The sequence below is a fragment of the Ursus arctos genome, unplaced genomic scaffold (genome assembly GCF_023065955.2).
Source record: "Ursus arctos isolate Adak ecotype North America unplaced genomic scaffold, UrsArc2.0 scaffold_7, whole genome shotgun sequence".
NCBI classification, from domain to species: domain Eukaryota; kingdom Metazoa; phylum Chordata; class Mammalia; order Carnivora; family Ursidae; genus Ursus; species Ursus arctos.
Window position 1 is genome coordinate 49,799,223 of NW_026623089.1, and position 23,377 is coordinate 49,822,599.

The 23,377-nt window shown below is 51.2% G+C and overlaps 1 protein-coding gene across 1 annotated transcript; it reads left to right on the plus strand.

Moving 5' to 3' along the window:
• Positions 1–280: 280 nt before the first annotated feature.
• Positions 281–8,126, plus strand: ZNF503 (zinc finger protein 503). The gene is made up of 2 exons (XM_026504522.4): positions 281–735; positions 1,519–8,126. Exons 1-2 carry the CDS (start codon positions 433–435, stop codon positions 3,151–3,153), a joined length of 1,938 nt encoding a protein of 645 aa, XP_026360307.1. The 5' UTR covers positions 281–432; the 3' UTR covers positions 3,154–8,126.
• Positions 8,127–23,377: the final 15,251 nt, after the last annotated feature.

A 23,377-nucleotide genomic window follows, 5' to 3' on the forward strand; every position in this document is an offset into this window, starting at 1 on the left:
ATCACCTCGGGCTCCCATTTGATTGGAAGGCGGCAAAGGCTTTAATCTCCCCCTCTGTGCAGCTGCTTTTGAAGTGAGTTTCCTCGCCAGAGCCCCGGCTGGACAGGCAGCGGCTCACATCGCCAAGCGCAGCGCCAGCGCCGGGTCGCGAGTGCGCAGCGCAGGGGCACAGCCCGAGGCGGACACGGCGAGCCACCCGGCACTCCCACAGTCCGGCCGGCTCCTCCCGCTCGGCCACGGCACCGCTGCGGGCCACCCAGGATTATTCGCTTCTGGCTCCAGGCGCCGAGAAGGCGCGCTGGGTGCCCGTGGCCGCCGCGCCAGCTCCTCCTCCTCCTACTGCTTCTGCTCCCCGGGCGAGCGCGCAGCCCGGAGCCCGCCCCGCGCCTCCCGGAGCCCTCCCCCCGCTGCTCCCATGCGTGCGGGTGGGTCATGAGCACAGCGCCCTCGCTTTCTGCCCTAAGAAGCAGTAAGCACAGCGGCGGCGGCGGCGGCAGCAGTGCGGACCCTGCCTGGACCAGCGCTCTCTCTGGAAATAGCTCCGTCCCCGGCCAAGGCTCGTCCCCGGCCGGCAGCACCAAGCCTTTTGTGCACGCTGTGCCCCCCTCTGATCCTCTCCGCCAGGCAAACCGCCTGCCCATCAAGGTGCTGAAGATGCTGACGGCACGGACTGGCCACATTTTGCACCCCGAGTACCTGCAGCCCCTGCCTTCCACTCCCGTCAGCCCCATCGAGGTAAGGACCCTCTCCCCGGTTCGCGCTGGGACCACCACCCTGGCTGCCGCTCCACCAGATTTCTTTCTCTCGGGATCTGGGGGTGGGAGTGGGGGGGTCAGAGTGATTCAGCTCCGGGATGGGGGAGAGCATAGTGCTCCCGAACCGTAAAACTAGGGCGGAAAGGGGGGAGGAGGTAGGATGGAGTATGAATGCTAGGGGACAAAGCAGCCAAAACTTATTTCTCTCTTTGGTATTAAAGCCCCAACCCCGACCCAGGCCCCCTCACTTTCGGCCCGGGAGACGGGCGGAAGTCCGAAATGCGGTTCCAAAGTCTCAGTCTTAAGGTTCCCCAGAAGCTGGTATTTGTACACAGCCTCTAAGGCGCCAACTGCCGAAGCCCTTACTCTGAAGAATGTGTGTGTGTGTGTGTGTGTGTGTGTGTGTGTGTGTGTGTGTGTGTATGGGGGGGTAAGGTATAGCTCTGGGTTTAGAAGTCAGAAACCAAAACATTTAGTGGGTATTTTAAAATATACAGTTAGCGCTTAGACAGGGCAGGAAATATCCTGATTTGGCAGGCGGGGGTGGGGGGGGAGGCTGCCGCCTTTCTCAAGGGCGAGTGTCTGTCTGTCTGTCTGTCCGTTTGGGGGGAGGTGAAGTGGTGCTGCCTAGAATTGTGCCTAGAACTGGGAGGATCTTCAATGACGGTTGCGGAAGGGCGTTTGAACCCTAGAAGCCAGGATTCTAAAGGGTTTCCCCTTCTTTCTCTTTGTGCTACCCCCAACCCCACGTCTGACCCCGCAGCTTGATGCCAAGAAGAGCCCGCTGGCGCTGTTGGCGCAAACATGCTCACAGATCGGGAAGCCCGACCCCTCGCCCTCTTCCAAACTCTCTTCTGTCGCCTCCAATGGGGGCGGTGCGGGCGGTGCCGGGAGCGGCACCGGGGGCGACAAGGACGCAAAGTCGGGCCCCCTCAAGCTGAGCGACATCGGCGTGGAGGACAAGTCGAGTTTCAAGCCGTACTCCAAACCCGGCTCGGATAAGAAGGAGCCGGGAGGCGGCGGCGGCGGAGGCGGTGGTGGCGGGGGCGGCGGCGGGGGGGTTTCAGCAGAGAAGTCCGGATTCCGGGTACCGAGCGCCACCTGCCAGCCATTCACGCCCAGGACAGGCAGCCCAAGCTCCAGCGCCTCGGCCTGCTCGCCAGGAGGCATGCTGCCTTCGGCCGGGGGCGGCCCAGAGGGCAAGGACGACAAGAAGGACCCCGACGTGGGCGGCGGCGGTGGCAACAGCAAGGGTTCCGGGGGTACCTCGGCCGAAGGGGGACCCGCGGGGTTGGCGCACGGCCGGATTAGCTGCGGCGGAGGGATTAATGTGGACGTAAACCAGCACCCAGATGGGGGCCCCGGGGGCAAGGCTCTAGGCTCAGACTGCGGCGGCTCATCGGGCTCCAGCTCCGGTTCAGGCCCCAGCGCGCCCACCTCCTCCTCAGTACTGGGCTCTGGGCTGGTGGCTCCGGTATCGCCCTACAAGCCGGGCCAGACAGTGTTCCCTCTGCCTCCCGCGGGCATGACCTATCCAGGCAGCCTGGCTGGGGCCTACGCTGGCTACCCGCCTCAATTCCTGCCACACGGCGTGGCACTTGACCCCACCAAGCCGGGCAGCCTGGTGGGGGCGCAACTGGCGGCGGCCGCGGCCGGCTCTCTGGGCTGCAGTAAGCCGGCTGGTTCCAGCCCCTTGGCCGGGGCGTCGCCGCCATCCGTGATGACAGCCAGTTTGTGCCGGGACCCGTACTGCCTCAGCTACCACTGCGCCAGCCACCTGGCAGGGGCAGCGGCAGCCAGCGCTTCCTGCGCTCACGATCCGGCCGCGGCGGCCGCGGCGCTCAAGTCAGGATACCCGCTGGTGTACCCCACGCACCCGCTGCACGGCGTGCACTCATCGCTAACAGCTGCCGCCGCTGCCGGCGCCACACCGCCCTCCCTGGCCGGCCACCCCCTCTACCCCTACGGCTTCATGCTCCCTAACGACCCGCTCCCCCACATCTGCAACTGGGTGTCGGCCAACGGGCCCTGCGACAAGCGCTTCGCCACGTCCGAAGAGCTGCTGAGCCACTTGCGGACCCATACGGCCTTCCCCGGGACAGACAAACTGCTGTCGGGCTACCCTAGCTCATCGTCTCTGGCCAGCGCCGCAGCGGCCGCCATGGCTTGCCACATGCACATCCCCACGTCGGGCGCTCCGGGCAGTCCCGGGACGCTGGCGCTGCGCAGCCCCCACCACGCGCTGGGACTCAGCAGCCGCTACCACCCCTACTCCAAGAGCCCGCTCCCCACACCCGGCGCTCCTGTGCCCGTGCCCGCCGCCACCGGACCCTACTACTCCCCCTACGCCCTCTACGGACAGAGACTGACCACGGCCTCGGCACTGGGGTATCAGTGAGGGCGGTGGGGAGGGTTAGCGAGGTAGAGAAAGGAGCAGGGGGGAGGGAGGAGCCGAGGGAGGGGTGGGAACAGGGCAGAGGCTACTGTCACCCGCGCGTGGGGATGACCCGGGCCAGGAAAGGAAAAATATATATACCGTATCTATCTACCCAAAACAGCGACGGAGACCCGGTGGGAAACTCCCCTTTCCCCCACCTCTTACCTCCCCACCCACCCAAACTTTATAAAAGTTGAAAAAATATCATTTGACTTTTTATAGAAAAAGAAGGAAAAATTAATTGAGAAAGTGTTCATCTGAGAACTGCATCGGTGGACACTAGTATTTATTTATGTTAGCTCCAAGCGGACCCGTGGTTCAAAAGTGCATTATTTAGTTTGAGCTCCGTAGGTAAAAAGGAGGAGGGGTAAAAAAAAAAAAAATTAAATCATGAGGGTAAAAATGTGGAAAACAAACCCTCCCGTCCCTTGTAGATTATAAATAAATACAAAACCGCCACAGAACTAGAGGTCTTCTCTTTAATGTTACTTTAAAATTGCTATTATTGTATTGTACGTTCTTATTTAATGTCTGATTGAAACACAAATTTACATGCATGTTTGTTACAAAAAATGAAAAAGCAAAACAAAACAAGTCACAATTTGTCAGCTCTGATTTCAAATTGCAATTATTTTTAAGGTGTATACCATCGAAAGAGAATGGGTATTTTTTTGTATGTATTCTGGAAGAAAACAAAAAAAAAAAAAAGGAAAAACAATTCTATTCCAAAACCTCATTTGCCTTATTTTGTTCTTTAAAAGGAACACAACTATTTTTAATTTTTAAGTCCACCCGCTGAGAAGGGGACAAGTAAGGTTTACGTCATGTACTAAAATAATAGACAATGTATCGCTTTAAAGATTAAAATTCCGTATATTTGATGTATTAAAAGGTTTTACTTCTTCTTCTTATCTTTTTTATTTTTTGGTTAAAGAGAAAGGAAGAGCATGGCAGTTTCGGCCGCAGTGGGTTCCCTGGGCCTCACGGCTGCTCCTACTTTCCAGGACCGTGGCTGCATTTCCTATTGTTTTTGTTGTGATTTTCAGGAAGAAGCAAAGGGCTGGCCAGTCGTGGGGTTGGCCTTGGGGAAAATATTTTTAAAACAGGGGATTTCACAATTTGTAGACAGTGTCCTGAGCAATCACTCATTTAGTTTTTAATTTTTCTCCCAGCACACGGTTTGTTAAAAGTGAAAGAAAAAAGTGATTTTTAAAAATCATTATTTCCCTCTTGAGATTTTTGAGAATTTGGCTTTTGTTTTGTACAGAGAGCGGCGCGGTCCCAGACTCTCCCCGAGGCCTTAGCCCCCGGGAGGTGCCACTGCCCGCTGTCCCTGTCTTTGCTTTCCAAGCATCCCCAGTCCCGGGCGGGCAGCCGGGATAGACCGGGGGACGGTGAGCGCTTGGGAACCTGTTTCCCAGGCCTGGGCTGAGTGCACCAGATCCTTCTTGCCCCTCGGGGGAAAGTAAGTTAGCTCTCCTTTTCTCCCTCTGGCTGCTGGGACCCACCCCTCAACACCCCACACCGGGGCTCCTTCCTCTCTCCGGAGTCCCGGCTCGCGGCTGGCCCGCGCCGCGGCCGCTTTTCCGCGTCCAGATTTCTCTGCAGCCCGGGCTGTACCCGGGTCTGCGCCGCGGGAGAGCGCGCCGGGGCCGAGACCTGCAAGCCCCTTCAGATTCGGCCCCGAGAGGGTCCCGGAGCCCATTCTCGGTCTTGCCGAGGCAACCAGGTGGGCGCTGAGCGCTTGTTCTGGGCTGCAAGCTCGGATCGGTAAAGGCGCGGCGGGACCCTCCGTCCGGACGCGCATCCCTGCGGCGCGCACAGCTCCCTTCTCGCCAACTTGAGCGGCGGGACTGAGCTGCGAAAAGCTCCGATGGAACCACGCAAAGAAGAGCCCTAATCTTTTTCGGGGGGAGGAGGGCGCCGAAGCCCCCTCGTCCACCCCCACCACACACACACACACACACACACACACACACACTCGTGCTCCAGCCCTGGGCGCTCGCCCTCCCGGGTCCACGGGAGCTCTGGGCCCAGTGCGCCACTTTCCTGGGATCCTGGGACCACGGAGTCGCGGCGCTGTGTACGCACCCCTAATTCCCCTCTCCCTGGGGTCAGGCGGTTCTGAGTTCTCCAAACCGCCGGCCTCCCTCGGCGTCAAGCTCCCCCTGCTGCCTCGGGAGGCTCACCGCCGCGCAGAGGCCGCCCTCAGCCTCTGGCCTCGGTCGGTCAACCGCGCCGTTCCCGCCGCCATTAGCTCGGGGGCTGGCGACTTTGAGATTTTCCACTCTCCTCCCTGCGTCAGCCTCGCGTCTGCGGGGCCTTTTCCCGGGTTGCACGCAAAGCAGCCCCGGCGACCAACGGGACGCTGCGGGAGCTCTCAGGCCTCCGCCCGGAGACAACTTAATGGAGACTCAGGCTCGGTCGCCTCCGACCCTTAGGCCCGCGCTCCCCGACTCCGGGAACAGGAGTTGGCGCCGGAGGAGGACCCCAGCGGGCTGTGTCCTGGGACGCCGCAGCACCTATCCCCCTCTGTTGCGGCTAAGAGAAGCTGGGCTGGGCCTGGCTGGGCCTGGCTGCTCGAGAACCCCGGCCGATCGGGGATTATCATCCCCGGGACAGACCCCCGCCACAGGGCACCCCCGCAAGTGGGAGGGGCGGACGTTCCAGGAGGTGGTGAGGTCCGAGTCCCCACCGCTCCAGGACCCACGGCTTGCGACATGAGAGCCAGGCCCCTGCTCACCCTCTCACCGGCACCAGCCACACGCCCCTGGCCACTCTGAGCCACACGCTTCTCCCTTTTAGACTCGTGGCTTCGGACAGGGGTCCTTGCGCCACCACGTCTCGCCCGCCAGGACCCGCTTGGGCGCGAAAGGACCTAGAAGTTACCCCGCCCTGGAATTTCAGGTCTGAGACCCGCAGGGAGACAAATTGGACAAGTTCGTGCCTTCACGCCCACTCTTGGTATTTTATTAACAAAAATCAAAACCAAACGCCTTGAAATTTTAATGAGACCTCCTTCCCAGAGAAGGTGCTCAGAGGCAGCAAAATGCCGGAGCTGGGGGCCTGGGGATTAGAGGGAGAAAGGGTTCCCCGACGTGTTGGATGGAACCGAGTCAGCCGGGCGCGGAGTTAGTGAAGAGAGGATGCCAGTCTGTGCTATGCATCCAGGCCCGGGTGCGAGTCCGCCTCGCGGAACAAACGCCCACCCCTACGGCGCCCTCGGCGGCTCTCTCCAGCTTTCTCCGGATCTGCGGCGGGATCCCGGAGCCTCCGCCGGCTGCTGCCGAAGCCGGAGCAAACAGCGGCGTGTCCGCCAGGCGGCGCTGCGGAGCCCAGCAGACCGCGAAGGAGAAAGAGAACCCAGGCCCTGGAGCAGGCCACGGGGGGGGTGGTCATCCCGCCACCCCGCGCCTCCACTTTCGCTGGCGGAGCGGTGTCTGGGAGTCCTCTCTTTGTACTTTCTCGCTCCGCTCCTGCTGTGAATCATGTCCTCTGCGGCTCTCCACCTGCTCTAGCTTCCGCTGTTGTGTTCCTCTTGCTCTGTTTCCCTGTCCCAGAGGAGTTGGCCCAGATGTCGTGGGCTCCTCCCCAACTACAGGCTCCCACCGCCACCCTCAAGGCTGTGACAGGTCACCCTGTCTGTCATCCTAAAGTGGCCCCCAGGGCCTACCTCTTGTCAAGGGCCGTCCATCTCTTTACTCGCTCCTGACAGAGATAGAGAAACTGAGGCTAAGTCCTGGCAGTCAGTGGCGAGATCTGCAGAGAAAGCACAAGACTCCCTCCACTCAACTCCTGACACAGTGATCCTGGTGTCTTCGTGCCCAGTCGTCTGTAAGCAGTACAGACAGGCAGATGAAAAAAGCCCCTCTAGTTGATGAACTCCCTGTGCTTTGGAAAACCTGTGCGAGGTGCCAAGAAGGTGAGACTTGTCCCTGGGAGACCATCCGATGTCCTCTTCTGCACATATCAGCTTAGGGTTCCTCATCCACTAAGGCTAGAGGCCTGGCTGTGTTCAGAATGACTACAAAGCTCAGGCTGGCCTGCTCTCACTCAGGATGTTACAGAGCATGACCATGGCGGGAACCAGAGAGTCTGATTCAGCTGGGGGACAGTGTGGTGGACATATTTGTTGTTTGTGGGTTGTCGTTTCTTTTTTTTAAAGTTCTCAGTGTTGTTATTATTATTTTACTTTTTATTATGGGTTCGCATACATACACAGAGGTAGAAAGAACGGTATAATAGACCCCCTAAACCCATCACCCAGCCTCAGTTATGAACTTATGGCCGATCTTGTTTCCCCTCTGCCCCCTCCAACTCACCTTCCCCCACAACCCCATTATTCTGAAGTGAACACATGTATCTTATCATTTCACCTCTTCAGGTATTTGTCACTTCCGGCTGGGGTTTGGACCTATGCCCAGCCTGGCTCCTAATCCAGGGCTCACCCTGTTGCCCTGCTTCAGCTGAGGCTCAGTGGGACTTAGGGATAGTGCTCCAGTTCAAGCAAAGCGAGGATCTAAACCCATTTCTCTGTAGCCCAGAGCCCAAGTACTTTACCCTACCCTATGCTGGGGATTCCCCAAAGTCCCAGGGACACGGAGCCCTTTCAGCCCTATGTGACTCCAGGTTTTGCCCTGGGGGTGTCTGGCCTGCAAAAAAAGACTCAAACCCCTGCACACCTCATGGGAAAACCCACAGCACAAGGGGCTTTCTGAGAGTGAGAACAACTGAAAGCCACATGGTGCAGTGGAAAGAGCCCAGATGTGGGGTCAGGCTGATCTAAATTGAACTTTCAGCTCCACCACTGGCTCAACTCTGTGACTCGGTTTCTCTGGGCCTCGGTTTTCTCATCTGTTAAATGGGGACATTAATACTAACCCAATGGGGTTGTTGTGAAGCTCAAATAAAATAACGTGAAAATGCCTAACCTACTTCCTGGCCCATACTGACTCTCCGTAAAGACAGATTTCTTTCCTTCTTCCCAACGTTTTGTTTTATTATGACCAGCCTTCTTGCTCAAGAACTAACTGGGGCTCCCTGTGGCCCAACAGCTCAAATTCTCTCTCCATTACCTGGCCATCAGAGTGCCTGTCATCATGGCTCATCTTCTAATCTGGCCCCTCTTTGCCTGTCCCAATCCGTGTCTCAACAGTCCTCACAATTCAGACCCTCTGCCAGCCAGCTAGTCTCCAACACCTTGGTCTGTTGTGCTCATCATACACTCATTCCCTGAAATGCCTTCCAAGGTCCCCTTCCCTCAAGACTCATCTCTTCCGGGAAGCCCTCCAAGTTTTCCCCCCACCACACACTGATCTTTCCCTCAAGTTGCATTCCCTCCACACTTACTGCAAAGGCAGAAGATAGAAGTATAAGAAGGTAGAAGTCCATCCCACTGGACTAGGGATGAGGACACTTGGGTTTGAGTGGTGCCTCTTCATAATTGTGTGACCATGGACAAGTGACACTTATAACCTCAGCGACACTTGTCTCCAAAACTGATATCAGACTGTGCATACCTTGGGTAAGCAGCACACTTAGCAATAAAAACAATGTTAGTAAGGAGCATGTATGGCGCACTTACTGTCCAGGCACTCATCTAGTCCTATTACCATTACTAGTCTCATTTTACAAGTAGGGGAGGTGAAGACGAGAGAGAAGTAACTGCACTCCAGAGCTCAAATACTTAATCTCTGCACTGTACTGTGCTACCCTATGCCTGGAATCTTGGTCCTCTGTATTTTCCTAATTACCAGCAACTCAAAACTCCTGCTTCAAATCTCAAGCCTGCGTCATCTCCTCCTGGACGCCCACAGGTCCTTTCCATTGGAATCATTGTCCTTCTCTTTGCTCCTGTAGTACTTGTCCATCCTGCCATCATTTCTCTTTACATTTTCCTGACAGCCTGGACTCTGAGGCACTGGGGAGGAGGGGCCGTCTTCTGTACCTGTTTCTAGTCCTGGCAGCTAGCATGGTACCTAGAACATAGTAAATGTTCAATAAATGTTAGAGGGAAGGAGAGAAGGGGAAGGAAAGAAGAGCAGGAGGGAGAGAGGGGAAGACAGAGGAAAACAAAACAAAACAAAAAACCCAAAAGGCAGAAGGGGAGAGAGATGCAAAGGAACTGGACCATCTTGGGTGAGGTGATTCTTTCAAAGAGTAGGAGGAAAAGTAACAGTGGCCCTAGAGGAACCATGAATGTCTTTGTCCATGGCACAAAACTCAGGGCTGAGTAAGCTTCTATGAATCAGTTAGACCCTTAAATAGTGGCTTGAAGAAGATAAATGTTCTCTCCATCTGGAGGTGGGCAGTCCAGGCTAAGAATGGCCCTCTGTCATCAGGGACCCAGATGGTTCTGTCTTGGGCTGTGCCACCACAACCTGGAAGCTTTGTCCTCACAGCAGCTCTGAGTCCAAGATGGCTGCTTGAGCTCAGCTCCCATTACCTTATCCTGAGCAACAGGAAGGAGGAGTGAAATGAGGAAGGTAAAAGCGTCCCCTCTGCTTTAACGAGTCTTTCTGGAATCCACACACAAATCTTCAGCTTCTACTTTATTGGGTAGAACTTAGTCACATGGCATGCTTAGCTGCAGGGGAGGCTGGGAATTGTAATGTTTAGCTGGGCACGCTGCTGCCTCAAATAAATTCAGGGTTCTGTACTTAAGGGAGTTGGAGGGGTGGGAGCTGGGATAGAACATTAGCAGATTCCCCTGCAATCCACAGATGGGGTCAATCAGAACCAGGGTCTTAAGAGAGTTCTTTTGTTGGTGGCCTTTCAGGGGGTCACTGGATGGTGATTTCTACCTCTAAACCACGGATTCTTGTTGATAGAGTGGGCAGGGGTGGTACTTCATAAGCCCTCAGAAGTTGTACTTCAAGGTTGGTGGGTTTTGTTCCTTTTAAGTGCCCCTGGAGTTGTATGCTGCAATGATTTAGGGTGAAACCTGTCAAGAGTAATTTTTCCCCCTATAAAAAATTTTGCTGAGAGACCTCTTCACTTTGGCCCTAAACTCCATGCACAACAGCAAGCCAGGAAGAGGAAGGGGTGGTCTTTTAAATTTAAAACAAAAACAAAAACAAAAAACAAGTGGGTGGAAAGGGAGAAGCATTGTAAACTGACCCACCACCCCTTCCATGTAAATAAAACACTGAATACAGCCTCCAACTCAAAACAGAAGTAGACTGATGCTAAATCAACTTTGCACTAACCTGACCTTAAATAACTATAGTGGAACTCCAGAAACCTAAAAGAAACAAAACACAACCAAAAAGAACACAAATGGCATCAGCAAATCAGAGCAACAGCCAAGGGAGTTTGACTCACGCCTCCTGAAAAGCAGTAACTCTCTGGCCATGCCTCTGCTGGACCGAGGAGGGCATGGGCCACAGGGGGGACACTGGAGAAGGGAAGAGGACGGTCTTGGAACTGGAGGGGTAACAAGAAATCAGGAATGGATGCGTGAACGTGAGCTTTTCTGTTGCCCTGTTGCTGGAAGCTTTCTCAGCCTTAGGTCTCAACGAAGGAGTTCTCACCAACCTCTGCGGATCTCTCTGTGACTCTGCCCTTTTCCTTCCACACGCTCTATGAACATCTCCTCTCCCCCACATCCTCTGGGGGCAGTTCCTGTGGTGTGGGAATTCTACACCCTCCACATCACTAGTTCTTAAGCCTTTTGTGGTTGAGGGAAGGATGCAGAAACCACAGGTTTTTTTTTTTTTTTTTTAGAAGCCGATAAAAACTATGGCCCCTCTTTATAGAAATAAGCATATATACTCAACACTGGAAAAATTTCAGGTAGTTCATGGACCTGTGGATTTAAACTCCTCAATCTTGAAGGAAATCCAAGATTAAATATAAAAAGACCATGCCTTTGGGAAATGCCATGAGGGATTCTGGGTTTTCAGTTCTAAACTATTCTGACCAAGGCAACATTTCAACGACTCTGTGTGATTAACTGTAATAAATAACATTTATGTCAATCTACCACAAGCCAATATGCAGTCTTCAGAAGAACTCTATGAAGTGGGCACTATAATTAGCCCCATTTTATAGATGAGGAAACTGAGGCACAGAGAGGTAAAGTGACTTGCCCAAGGTCACACAGCCAGCAAATGGCAGAGCTGGGATTCTTTTTTTTTTTTTTTTAAGATTTTATTTATTTATTTGACAGAGAGAGACAGCCAGCAAGAGAGGGAACACAAGCAGGGGGAGTGGGAGAGGAAGAAGCAGGCTCCCAGCCGAGGAGCCTGATGCGGGGCTCGATCCCAGAACGCTGGGATCACGCCCTGAGCCGAAGGCAGATGCTTAACGACTGTGCCACCCAGGCGCCCCAGAGCTGGGATTCTGTTAGAGCCTATTAAGACTCCAGAGCCATTATTTTTGTGCTTTTTAGCCACTGCATAGTGATCTCTACCTGTCTGTATACAGAACACACACACATCTACCTTCCTCCCCTAACACAGGTGTCAGACCCCACCCGGTGGTGTGCTGGAATCAGTTCATACTGGCTCACAAAATTAGGCACACCTCTTCCCAGATTCTCATTCTGTGGCATGATGTTGATAGCTTCAAATCAGCCATGGTGGGAGTATTCACACAAAAGCCATTGGCAAACACTACAAATGAAGGCTTCCTGCACCAGAGAGCTGTTTGTTAAATACTCCCCAGCACACCACAGGACCCACCTATTCTCGTCCCGCTTAGCCAGCTGAAACCCACAGATCCAGCAGCTCGGGCCCTGGATCAGTGGGAAGCAGGGAGCTTCCTTGCTGACAGGGCCAGTGAGGAGGACGTGGATAAGCTCTGCTGCCCCCATAGTTAGTCTGTGGGGTATTTAGGGAGAGCATAGCCTCCCTCTCTGTCCCCACTGCAAGCAGGCCACCTTTCGACTGTCCTCAGGATGTTCCATCTGCTAGAACCAAAGCCTGGTTATCTGGGGGCTTGGGTCCCTTTACACCAAAGCAGGTCCGTGTGGAATGATGTTGGCAGCCCACCTGATGTGGCAAGCCTCGGCTGCCTAGCTGCTTCGGCAGCCTGCTCAGATCTCTGCTCCTGACTTTGGAGCTTTGGGTGTTGAGGCCGGCCAGTCAGATTTCATCCAACCCTAACCCCTCTGCGGTCAGCCACAGGCAGCGGGCCCCTCCCCCCAGCCCCACCCGGCACTACGTCCTACAGGTACCCACCAAACTGCCCAGCTGGGGCCAAGCCAGTCACGATACCGCACATTCTCTAACTTTTGTCCATAGGGAAACCCCATCCGACAACAAGGATTCCAGTGGGCCAGGCCTAGAGGGGAGGCTGCCCTGGCCCTCTCTCACCAGGCAGAGTCTCAGCCATAGGAAAGAAATTAGATGATGCTGATGATTGTTATTATTATTATTACCATTTTTTAAGCATTTTCCTTATGCCAGGACCTTTATATTTCTTTATGTTTTTTCATCCTGTAATATCTCTAGGACATAAGTACTATGTTAATCTCATGTTAATAAAAGAAAAACAGATTCAGAGAGGTTAGTGTCATGCCTGAAGTCACACAGCTAGTAAGTGGTGGGCTGAAATCCAAGGCCAGAGCTGTTTCGCTCCACACTCCATGCACTTCAGTTCACAGGTACTACTCTCAGAGCTGCTCCTTCCCCAGTCCCCAGGGAAGTGTGAGAAGGGCAGCCCCTCTTGCCTCCCTTAGAGTTCCCTGGGGAGGTCCCTCAGGCAAGAACGAAGACAACCTTGTCATCTACAGCAAGACCACTGCCCAGTCAGAGTTGTGATCCTCCAGACAGGGAAAGTGAGTGTTTTCACTGGCAAGCGTGTAACGAGCTCTTGCTGCACACACAGCATTCTCTTTGTCACGAAGGCAGTGGAAAGACGACCAGGAAATTGTGTCTGCCTTCAACACACTGTCCAGTCTAGTGGGTCATGGAAACAACTGCTGCCTTAAGGTGGGTTGTGATAAGAGCTATCACAGTGGGGGCAGAGGATTAATTCCCATAAAAGGATGTGGAAATCACTGAGGAGGAGGGAACACTTGATCTGGGCTTGGCAATAAATATGCATTTGGTGGGTGAAAATGGGGAATTTGGAAATACGGAGGAGGGACCAGAAGGACCAAAGGCATGGAGTGGGGACAGCCCATGAGGGTGCTTGGCAGGGATGTGGCTGTAGCAGAGGGAGGAGGTGAGAATATGGTGGGAATAGATGGGGTCTTGATAAGCAATGGGGAGCCATCAAAGGTCTTTGAGCAGAGGAATACCATTACAGCATGAAATAACAAGCTACTGGAGAAAGGGACGGCTCAGAGGTCAGATGGTTTAGACAAGAGAAGGGGAGAGCTGGAAGCAGAGGAGAAGTTGCAGGACAGGCAAAGCAAAGACAGTTCCAAGGGACAGCAAGAAAGTATGATGGACTGGACTCAGTGATGGGCAGGGACTAGAAAGGAGAAAGGGAAGGCAAATATAGTCCCAAGGTCTTTAGCTTATGTCATTAAGCTACACTGCTGGAACAATAAACCTTCAAATACAGTGACTTAAATCAGACCGAAGTTTCTCTCAGGTCTCTGCTGTCAATGTTGGTGAGGCTGCTCTGCTATGTGATGTCATTTAGAGACCCAAGTTTCTTCCATCTTGGTACTCCTTCATCCCCTAGGTTATTGTACTCATCAGTGTGATCAAACTAGTCCCAGGGGGAAGGGACAAAGTCCAGGGCACGTGATGTCCTTCTGAACAAGTAAGGTAGAAGTTATTCATAGTCACCTGGCCACACACAGCTGTGGCATGTAGTTTCTGCCCAGCGGCCATGTGCAAGGAAGAAGGGGAGAATAGATTTGGGAATGGTAAGCTAACCAGGAGTCTGCCACATCTGGGCATCTGGGAGGAATTCTGAGGAACAGCAGACTTTGGCAGAAAAATAGAGTGTGGGTTTTATATGGGTTGAGTTTCCAATGCCTGCAGCAGATCAGGGCTGGAGATATAAATTTGTGAGCTGTAAGCACAGAAAAGAGAGTTGAAATTTGGTGTATCAGGGATATGCACCCAGGGAGAGAAAACCAAAGAACAAAACTGGATTAGGGTGGAGCCTGAAACTCTTGATGAAGGCTTCTGAGGAACAGTCATTTTGCCTATGTATTTTCCAAAGATGGCGGCACCAAAATATCCCATCCCATGTGCCCCTCTTATATTATGAAGTTGACACTCATCCCTCAACAGGTGAGGTCTACATACCCCTCCCTTGAATCTGGGCAGGGCTGTGATCAGAGCAGAAGTGACGCATGTGACTTCCAAGACTGTCAGGACAGGTAATACTGCCTCCCCTAGGAAGGCTCACCCTTGAATCCCCGTGCTCTGCGGAAGCCAAATGGTCACACAGGCCACATACAGGTGTTCCAGTGACAGCCCTGGCTAAAATCCCAGCCAACAGTGGCATCAACTGCCACATGGAGTGACAAGACTCAGAAGATTCTAGCCTCCAGCCTTGGGGTGTCCCAGCTGACAGTGAGTGGAGCAGAGATGAGCCCTCCCCACAAAGCCCCGCCCAAATTGCTGATACATGAACAAAATAAATGTCATTATTGCTTTAAGCCACTAAATCTTAGAGTCCATTTTTCATAACCATACGTGACTAATACAGGCCAGAATCCCTTTTACCATCGTAAGAGAATGCCCCAAACCAGACAGAAATGATCCTTTATCTGTATTCCTAGCCCCTAGCTCATAGCTTTGACCAGGCTTTGGACTCCCCAGGATGGTTGCCTCTCTAACCCCCTCACACTGGGCCCTTGGCTTGGCCTCATAGTCCATCCCACAAAGGAAGTTCCCAGGCTGCACACCTTCTCTGTCTCTGTCCCCAGAAGGCCAAGAGGGCAGTGTGGTGGCAGAGAAGCTGAGGAAAGGAAGGAGTCTCCAAGCATAAGGGATAGAAAAGTGTGTGTTCCCTTGTATATATTCTTTTCCCCTAATTATATCTGCACAAGGAACAAATGTCAAACCTGGAGAGGCAAAGAGATGAAGGTCACAGAGGAAGCTTCTGTGACCAAGAGGCAGACACAGGAGACCAAGGATGGGCAGGCGGTCAGAGGTACCACATGTTGGGTGGACAAGAGACCTCAGAGGGGGCATGGCTCCAATGCCAGAGCATTATTGGGATACATCGTGAAATGCTCACCATCATCAAGTTAATTAATGCGTCCTTCACCTCACATGGTTGCCTTGTATGCGTACGTATGGTGAAAACATTGAAGATCTATTCTTGTGGCAAATTTCAAGTATACAATACAGTATTATTCACCATAATCACCATGCCGTACATTAGAACCCCAGAACTTACTTATCTTATAACCTTGTTCCCTTTGTCACCAACATCTCCCCATTTCCCCTACTCCCCCAGCCCAGGCAACCACCATAATCATGCTATTCTTTGCCTCTGTGAGTTTAACTATTTTAAATTTCATTATATGTGTCATATAACATAGTATTTGTTTTTCTGTGTCTAACTTATTTCACTTAGCATAATGTCCTCCAGGTTCAACCATATCGTCGCAAATGGCAGGATGGCAGGATTTCCTTCTTCTTTATTGCTGAATGATATTCCTCTTTGTGTGTATGTGTGTATGGGCGTGTGTGTGCTTATCTCTTCATCCATCCATAAGCACATGGATCCATGTAGACTGATTTCATACCTTAGCTGTTATGAATAATGCTGCAATGAACATAAAGTATAGATCTGTTTTAGAGATACCAATTACATTTCCTTCAACCCAGAAGTAAGATTGCTGGATCATACGGTGGTTCTATTTTTAATTTTTTGAGGAACCTCCACACTGTTTTCCCTAATGTCAGTACCAATTTACATTCCCAGCTCGAGTACACAAGGGTTCTCCTTTCCCCACAGCCTCGCCAACACTTGTAATCTCATCTTTTTGTTGATAGCCATTCTAACAGTTGGGAGGTAAGATCTTGTTGTGGTTTTGATTTGCATTTCCCTGATGATTAGTGATGTTGAGCACTTTTCATGTACCTGTTGGTCATTTGTATGTCTTCTTTGGAAAAATGTCCACTCAGGTGTTTTGCCCATTTTTAAATAGGTTATTTGTTTTTTTGCTATTTAGTTGTATGCGTTCCTTATATATTTTGCATATTAACCTCTTATCAGACAGATGGTGTGCGAATATTTTCTCCCATTCTGTAAGTTCCCTTTTCATTTTGCTGATTGTTTCCTTTGCTGTACAAAAGCTTTCTCATTTGATGTAATCCCACTTGTCTATTTTTTGCATTTCTTCCCTTTTGTTGCTTTTGGTGTCATATCCCAAAAAATCATTGCCAATACCAATGTCAAGGAGATGTTTCCTTATGTTTTCTTCTAGGAGTTTTATGGTGTCAGGCCTTATGTTTAAGTCTTTAATTTTTGTGTATGCTGTAAGATAAGAGTATGCACATTTCTTGGGGTTTATCCCTAGGCCTGGCATCAAATTCTACCTGTCTGGGACTGTGGCCAAAGTACCCCCATCTATGCACCTTGAGAGTTCAGTACTAGGACCAATGCCTACAGGGCAAGTGTCTGGCCATTGACCAAATAGCTAGCATGCTGATTGACTGATAGATCAATCCCACCTGACAGATTGCCAGATCAGTGATTGAAGGACAGAACAGCAGCTTGGCTGGCTAGGGACAGGGTTTGCATCTCACGTATCTTTATCCCAACCAACACTTAGCACAGGGCCTGGCTCAGAGTAGAACTCAATAAATGGCTCCCATATTAGTTGTATGGCTCACCTAGCCTCAAGCGATGCTGGGAAATGTGGTCTTTATTTTATTAGAATCAATTACAAATCAGGGTTCTAGTACAGGAAAAACAGAGGAATGGAGATTGGAGGCCACAACGGGTCTCTACTATAAGGACACAATAATGAGTCTGGTTAAGGGATGCAGACACTTGAGGGCCCCATTTCCAGTTCAGAAGTGAAACGGCATGGAGTTTAGGAATTCTGGAGTTACCTCTTCTGCAGAGCTTTTTAGAAGGCCACAACCCCACCCCCAACTCTTTATTCTTTGGTGTCCTAGGGAGATGTTGAGCTGAGAAACAGAGAGAGGCTACCTTTGCCCTTTGCAATTATTGCTATTTCCAAAGGCCTGCCCCTGAGGAAGTATATGTAGTCGTATATCTTCTTTGGTTGTGCTCATCACAAAATCTTACTAAAGTTCCCATCTGAGACCTGGCCTCAGTGCTCCTGGTTACTGCTCATCCTAAATTCTTTGCAGGAAGCAGGAAGCACCTACGCACAGTCACAGGCTTCAATTCAGGAGTAAGAATTGGTGAAGGCCTGAAAATTCTCCCTCCTTGACTCTTTGCTAAAATGGCCTCACCTTGAGCCAAATGGCAAGCTCAGTGCATAGGTCCTGTGCCAAATTCCGAGCCCCATTGCCTGGGTTCAAGTTCTAGCTCTGTCCCTGGCTGGCTCTGTGACCTTGGGCACATTGCTAAACAACCCCCAGCCCCAGCCGTGGTCTCCTCATCTGTAACATGGGGTGAGAACAACACTGCCAGTCTCCTAGGGTTGTGTCAGTGCTGAGACCAGGATCTGGCAGGAGTTAAGAACTCAAAATCTCTTAGGTGTTATTAGAAATGTAGACAATTATTTCAGGCCTGTGTTTTCTGCCTCCCCAGCTTTTTTGAGGGGTACACAGCCCTGTCTTTTCCATCTTACATGCCTCCTCTCTCCCCCCTAGGCACAGAGTAGAGGATCGTACTACCAGCTCAGTCCGGCACGGAGTTGGCATGGAGTGAACAGGTCTAGGGTTTACACATTTCTCCTCTGACCCAGGTGCCAGGCGTTCTCCTCTCTTTCCTCCCCTTCAGCCACATCCCACCCAGAGGTGCTGAGGAAGCCGGCACGATGTTGTGGGTGTATGGTGCACGCCTCCTCCCACTCCACTTCGAAGAAGCACGGCGGGGTTGAGGACCTACCACGCATGTCCCCTGTACACCTTGCACTCCCATCGCCCCTCTCCCAGACCAAAGGATAATGGGGTGAAAATGGAATTTGCTTCCCAGCTTCCCTCCTGGTTCCCTGAGTGTCACTTTTCTGCATATTTATGGTAATCATCCTTGCAACAAAAACAGTGACTTCACTGTCTAAATAATAAGGCAATTTGTTACAGCTAATTACTCAAGGACTTCCTTAATCTCAATTAAAAGATCCGAGAGGATTCCTGCCCCCTCGCATTCCGGTGTTCCCGAAGATCCCCCTAATGTATTCTGGATCACAGATTAGTGGAGAGCCAAGAACGGTCCTTGCTGGGCAGAACTGCTAAAATCCATCCCAGCAACGTGAAGCAGTGATTTATTGTGACATGGAATGTGGGACATTTCCCCAGCTTTTGTGATTGTGGTAATGAAGCTGTAAACCAAATAGCATGAAATGAGGCAAGGCCTTACAATTTAATCAGCTCGTAAACAGATCTCCTGCATCAAGCAAATGACATTATTATCCATCCGAAGTAAATCATGCTAATCTCGGGAGATAAAATCAACATCGTTAATGGTCACATGTCATATTCATCAACACTAAACCATCCCCTTTGACAGATTAATCCTAACTACAGCTCCCAGGATGTATGGTAATAGGGCTTGTAGCGTGCATTTCACTCCGTGCCAGGCTAACCAGCACTCTTAGGCTGCTATTACAAATAATTTTTTTATTGATTTACATATTTTAAAATGCATTTAAGGTGAGGCACCATTAAAAACCCTGTCACCCACCCATATTTCTTCCCCACATTCCCAGACTTTATTAATAGGAACGGGAAGACAAACGCAGTAAGCCTTATAAATACTTTGTTTAGGGCACTGTTAGGGGTAATTAAGATGGGGCTGGGGGTTTTTTGCGGGGAGGAGGGACAGGTGAGGAGCAGAACGGGTGATAGAAAGAAAGGACCCTCTTGTGGTTCAGGGACAAATGGAAACCACAGCATCTTTTGCTTCCTGTTTTCCCTAGAGGTGCCAGGAAGAGGGGGAATCAATTCTCCCCCAAATCTGCTCACAGAGCCTTCCTTCTCCCCTTTCCCCTCATATCCTACCTCCACCCCGTCAAGTCAGCCTTATGGTACGTGCATCTGTGCTTGCCTTTCGGTCATTGTATCCTGCCTGCTGACTTCAGACGCCAAATGTATTTATTTATCATGAGGCTGACCTAGGATGAATGCTCCTGGAAAAGTGTCCACTATTCAAAATGTCACTTCCCCTCAACAGGCCGTGCATTATATTGACAGGCATACTTTCAGAGGCCCCTGAATGACGAGGATGGATGGAGAGCTGCCAAGGCAGCTGACACCGCCGCCTGGGCTGAGTGGGTGAGTGAGTGAGCGAGTGGGTGCCCGAATTATCTCCACCCTCACTGAGGAGCACAGATGTGGTGGGAGCCGGGACCGTGACACAAGATGCAACATGGAGATTTGCAGGGCTCCCCTTCTCAGCAGCAGGCAGATAGCAACCCGCCTCATCCCAGCCAGCCTTCCAAGGGGCACATTTGAGGGGCTTCCTGTCCACCTGTAGGGCCAGTAGGGGGAGGCAGGCAGGAAAGAGGGTGTTACCCTCCTCCTCCTGAGCGAAGGTGGGGGGCTCCTAGGGCCACCTATTTGGGGCATGACGACCTTGCATTGCTTAATGGCATTCCCGGGAATTATTCAGGGCAGCGACGATGAGGCCACCGCTGAGTCAGGCCCACATCGCCCTGGATGAGAAATCCCAACAACAGATGCATTTTGGAAGAACATGGACTCGAATCAAGCTATTAACTCAATTAAAGCACTTCTTTTGATGCACTGAAAAGACCCCACCTCGATTTAAGTGGACTGAGGTAAGACTCAGACCTTTCCAGATTCCCCCATGCATCATCGTATAGACCTCCTCCTACTGGGATTTATTTCAGAGGTGGGGTATTTGATAGATACAACAGGAGCCTGAAAAACTGCCCAGCCCAGGTCTGTTTTATAAAAACATCGATTAGGCCAACTAATGAAATGATACGGTGTAATGAACTTCGGGGTTTAGGTGGCACCGAGGTCAAGTGATCGGAACCTGCTGAGCCATAAGAATCTCTAAAGATATTGTGTCTGGAGTTTTCCAGGCTCCTTACCGAGGTCCTTGGAGGTTGTGCTCTGCTCTCTGGGCACCAGGGAAGCCAAGGAAAGGCCTTTCCCTACAGCGGCGTGGTCTGAGTTAGTATGGTTTAGGGCAATGGTTCATAAACCTTAGCATGAGTCAGAAGCACCTGGGGGCTTGTTAAAACGCAGATTGCTGCCCCTCACCCTGAGTTTCTTATTCAGTAGGTCTCAGGTGAGGCCAGAGAATTTGCATTTCTAGCCATTTCTCGTGTTGTACTGATATTGCTGGTCCTAGGACCACATTTTGAAAACCAGGGCTTTGGGGCAGGAACACTATGCCAGGGAGGGGTGAAGGGGGCAGGGGTGGAGGTGGAGATGGGGAGCATCGGGCTCCCAGGCGCACATTACAAGCCCCTGGTTGGGTCACGGCAGGCAGCTGGGGCCAGAAACAGGAGGTGAGGTCAGGAGTGGAACGTTCAAGTCTCTGAGGGGTTTCCTGTTCTGTTTCTGCAACTCTGAGAATACAAGTGAGCAAAGCAGGCGTGACAAGTCAGAGCTCACAACCCCAGAGGTCAAAACTGAAAGCAGCAAGTGTCCTAGAGGCCAGAGCCAGCTGGATTCTAGCCAAGCCCCAACTCTGACTTACTGTGTTTCCCGCAGTCAACCCCTTTCCCTCTCTGTTCTTCGCCTCTCTTGCTTCTTCTGTGAAGAGAAAATGTTTCTAGATTTCCTCTCTGATCTTTTCAATTTCTTTTTTTTTTTAAGATTTTATTTATTTATTTGACAGACATAGACACAGCCAGCAAGAGAGGGAACACAAGCAGGGGGAGTGGGAGAGGAAGAAGCAGGCTCATAGCACCTGAGCCGAAGGCAGACGCTTAACCGCAGTGCCACCCAGGCGCCCCTGATCTTTTCAATTTCTGATACATGTGAGGTTACGCCAGCGTTTCCCAAACAGCAGTCTGTTAAATCCTTGTTCTCCTTGAAAAATGAGCTCCATGGTCAGGTAAGTTGGAAAAGCTTTCAGAACGAAAGCCCCCTCTTGGATTTATAATTTATATTTGCATATGAAACACTCTTCAGGAAGTCAGGAAACCTATTTAACTTTATTTAATCCAGGATTTCCCAAATTTATTTGACCATAGAACCCTACTTCCACCTAACATCTATTAGCATCTCTAACACCTATTAGCACCAAGGTTCTAGAGAACACACTTTGGGAAACATTGGCCAATGCCAAGGGCTGAGGTAAGAGGCAAATGAATATGTCAGCATTTGAAGATGCCTTTTCTCCAAAGGTACCCGGCGGTGCAGTCCAGTTCCCCTCAGCTCCCAGCACCCTGGGGCATTGGTACATTCAGCAAACATCGATTAAGTACCTGCCACATGCCAGGGACTGGGCTGGACACTTAGCTAATAGACAGCCCTGGTCCTCAAGGAGCTGCCTGGCTGGGGTGGCAGGGGAAAGCCTAGGTATTTCTTTGGCCTGGCAGGGAACTTCAGAGATTCTAGCTGTGCTCTGGACCTTTTGTCTCTCCTTTTCCATGGCTGGCATCAATTCATCATTGGTTTCACTAGTGGATTTGCTCTGTTTAGTCTCACCTGCCTGTAAAGCATACATACATTCACTCATTCAACAAAAATATATCAAGCATATATTTCATGCTAAATACTGTTGTGGGATATAGTTGAGAACAAAACAGGCAAAAATCTCTGTCCTCATGAAGTCTATATTTCAATAGAGTAAGAGAAGCAGTGAATAAATAAAATACATGTCAGATAGTGACAAGTGCTAAAGTAGAGAGGGGACAGGCAATATTGAGGGAGTTTTGCTGTTTTGAATGGGGATGTCTCATTGACCTTTGTGTAAGAACCTGAAGATGTGAGAAAGTGAGTCAGGTGGAAGAATGTCTAGGAAGAGGGAGCACCACATGCAAAGGCCCTGGGGTAGAAGTATGCCTTGTGTGTTTAACACACAGCTAGGAGACCAACATGGCTGGAGAAAACAAGAGAAGATGAGCAGCAGAAAAGGTCCAAAAAGATAATAGGGGCCATAGTGTTAGACACTGAGTGGGATGGGAAACCTTTTAAGCAGAAAACAAAATATAAGTCATATGACTTATCTTTTAATACAACTTAATGTGACTTATATTTCAGCATCTACAAAATCTCTGTGGAGAGCCTAAGAAGGTAACAATCAGTTCACGAAGCTGGTTTCCTGGTGGGGGTCAGGTGGCCCTTCTGCTCAAGGCCTCACCCTGCCTTGTATGAAAGGGTAGAAACGGTGTGGGGATAGAGGGAAGCAGGGAGATGACCAGGGGCAGGAAGCCCTGAAAGCCAAACTGTTTTACATATGTATAATATTTCTACTCTGTGCCAAGCACTGTTTGAGGCCCATTTTACTTAGATCCTTTTTGTGAACTGTGAATTAGCCCTGGAGGGTGACATTCCTTGATCTGCACTTGAGATCCTTGTGTGTCAAACGAGTTAAGAGGCTTGCCAGGGCACACAGCTCACCAGTGGCAGAACCCAGGGCTTCCTAAGTTTCTTTCCAGTGCTAAGTTTCTTTCCAGGAAAGCCTCAGCCTCACACTCTCTGGTGTTGGGAATGGTGTCTGGATCTCCATTGCTCTCCAGGGCTGCACTTTCCAGACAGGTGAGCGACCACAGCCCTTAGTGCTGACTCCAGATATTCTGTAGGTACCCAGGGTCTGCAAGGTGAGTGTCTTAGATTGGAAATAGACACTGAAGTGATGGAAAGTTACATGCAGAAGGTTTATTGGGGAGTGCTCTCAGGAGATACACCCGTGGGAAACTAGGAAAACAGAAGTGGGATGAGGGGAAAACTGGCCCCAAATGCAGTTGCAACAGAGACCTCAGTCCCCAAGAACGGCAGATTGGTGCAGAGAAAGAAGTCAGTCTGGCTCTGGGTGTTAAATCAAGGACAATTAATCCATGTTCAGCCATCCAGTCAGGAGCGGGGAAAAGATACTTGGTGATGATGAGATAAAAGACCAAAGCAGGTACAGAGAGAAAGCAGAGGGAGGTAGCCCCCTCCTGAGGCCCTACAGAGCTCCAGGCCTTTCTTGATCCACA